Here is a 1672-nt window from a genome sequence, read left to right as displayed (position 1 = left end):
AATTTAGCATTTAATTATGGTGAAGAGCAATCCATTGGGTCTCTGTTGCTGTTGACTTCTGAACTAAAAGTGCTTGGAAAAACTCCACTGTGTACAAAACATCCATGGCCTAACACCCACATGTACAAATCCATCCGCTGTGTCTGTGAGCACGCCAAGAGGTGTCACTTTGAAAAACGGTGGAAGCACAAAAGAAAAGATATATGTGAGTTTTAAAGTTCTCTGCGTTTTTCATCAGGTGTTTTCTTAACATTGGGCTCCTGCCTTCACTTTCTTGTCCACAGTTTCTCTCTCTTGGATCCAATCCTGTGTCTAGGTTGATAAATCTGGGGGATAGAACAGTTATACTGCATTAGTGGAGCATTTCGATACTTATGAGATGTGGAAGGAATTACAGATGCATCCAGTTAAATACATTTTTTTATTCATATTTGTCCATGCACAAATGGAAATGGCATATTCTGGCTATCCAAACTGTGTGTATTTGTAATGCATGATTGCAAATTATTTTTACAGCGAAGAAAATCTAATATCTGCTTTAATTCCACGTTTCATTCAGCATTATCTAATTGCTTTTGCTTTATGCATGGGAGCTGATCAAGCATGAATGCCTTATAAATACCAAAATGTCTTTTGGATTTTCTAATGAAATCTGGAACCAAAGGACACTAATGGGATCAAATAATAACTTTAAAACATCGTATTGAATAACCCGAATAATCCAACTGAATTTTATATACATTTATTAATATTGTATGTGCTTTGGAAACCCTTTTGAATTGAATTAATGGCAGGACAATCACTTTGGGAGTTATTGGTGTTTTAAAATGGTTTTTTTTTAAAATTCAATTTGATGTTCAATAGGTGTAGTTTTCCTATTGGAGATGCGCTTTAAAATATTTTTGTAATACTTTTGTTTTATGATATCTTGGAATTTTAAGCAAATTCCCAATATGATCCTTTAGAATTGGTTCCAAATTATCATCAAAATTCCAATTGGAAATTCTTATCTTTTTTGGGGGGGACTCAGGCAACTATTCCATGCAAAACCTTTAGTAAAGCCTCTTAAGATTATAAAGGAATATTTAGTCATGATTGTCCGTGTGTCAGACCGGACAGAGCGGTCTTTCATTGAGCTCAATCCAGTAAATGAATAGCAGATGTTATTCAGGATAATTGGTTCCTGAGAACGCGTGAACGCTTCACCATACTAAGAGCACACAAGCAGCCCTTCCAGAATAAAGGCTGATCAACATCAAAATCAGCAGTCTTTACCCTCAAAGCTCGACGTCTCCCTCCCCGCAGCTGCCCGCATGTGACAAATGTCTGTTCCTGCCGGTCTGAACGGCGACGCGGTTTTTGAAGCGCACCAGCGCGAGCGCGATCTCCGCGTTCCACGCCGTTCCCTCCTGCTGGCACCTGAAGTCAATCTCCTTCCCGCCGTTCATCACGATGGTGAAGTACACCAGACCCCGTTTATACTCCACGCAGTCCAGCGTGGTCATCTGCTCGAAGAGCATCTCTTTACCGCTCTCGCCTTTACAGTCGTACAGACGGAGCCCGTCCTCTGACAGAACGCACCGCTTCTTCTTCCACAGCTGCAGAACTCCATTACTCCTCTTCTCCAGATAGCCGTCCTTCATGACTTTACACTGGTTCATTCTGAATGAAG

The 1672-nt window shown here is 40.4% G+C and overlaps 1 protein-coding gene across 3 annotated transcripts in view; it reads right to left on the bottom strand.

Moving 5' to 3' along the window:
• The window catches only part of LOC107746504 (pleckstrin homology-like domain family A member 3), a 5188-nt gene extending 3522 nt beyond the window's left edge, over positions 1 to 1666 (bottom strand). The window contains exons 1-2 of one of the 3 annotated variants that reach the window (XM_016560741.1): positions 1276 to 1666; positions 20 to 326 (exon numbers count right to left, since the gene is read on the bottom strand). In XM_016560741.1, the coding sequence (XP_016416227.1) occupies positions 1278 to 1661 (384 nt within the window). In that variant the 5' untranslated portion in view covers positions 1662 to 1666 and the 3' untranslated portion in view covers positions 20 to 326; positions 1276 to 1277. Of the gene's footprint in view, positions 1 to 19; positions 327 to 1275 lie in introns of those variants that run through there. The other 2 variants (XM_016560742.1, XM_016560743.1) reach the window with 2 other exon arrangements.
• Between the last annotated feature and the right edge of the window lie 6 nt (positions 1667 to 1672).

Source organism: Sinocyclocheilus rhinocerous, unplaced genomic scaffold (assembly GCF_001515625.1).
Source record: "Sinocyclocheilus rhinocerous isolate Xijiao unplaced genomic scaffold, SAMN03320098_v1.1 scaffold980, whole genome shotgun sequence".
NCBI lineage: Eukaryota > Metazoa > Chordata > Actinopteri > Cypriniformes > Cyprinidae > Sinocyclocheilus > Sinocyclocheilus rhinocerous.
Note: the sequence above shows the minus strand (reverse complement) of the source record. Positions and strands in the feature narration are given on the sequence as shown.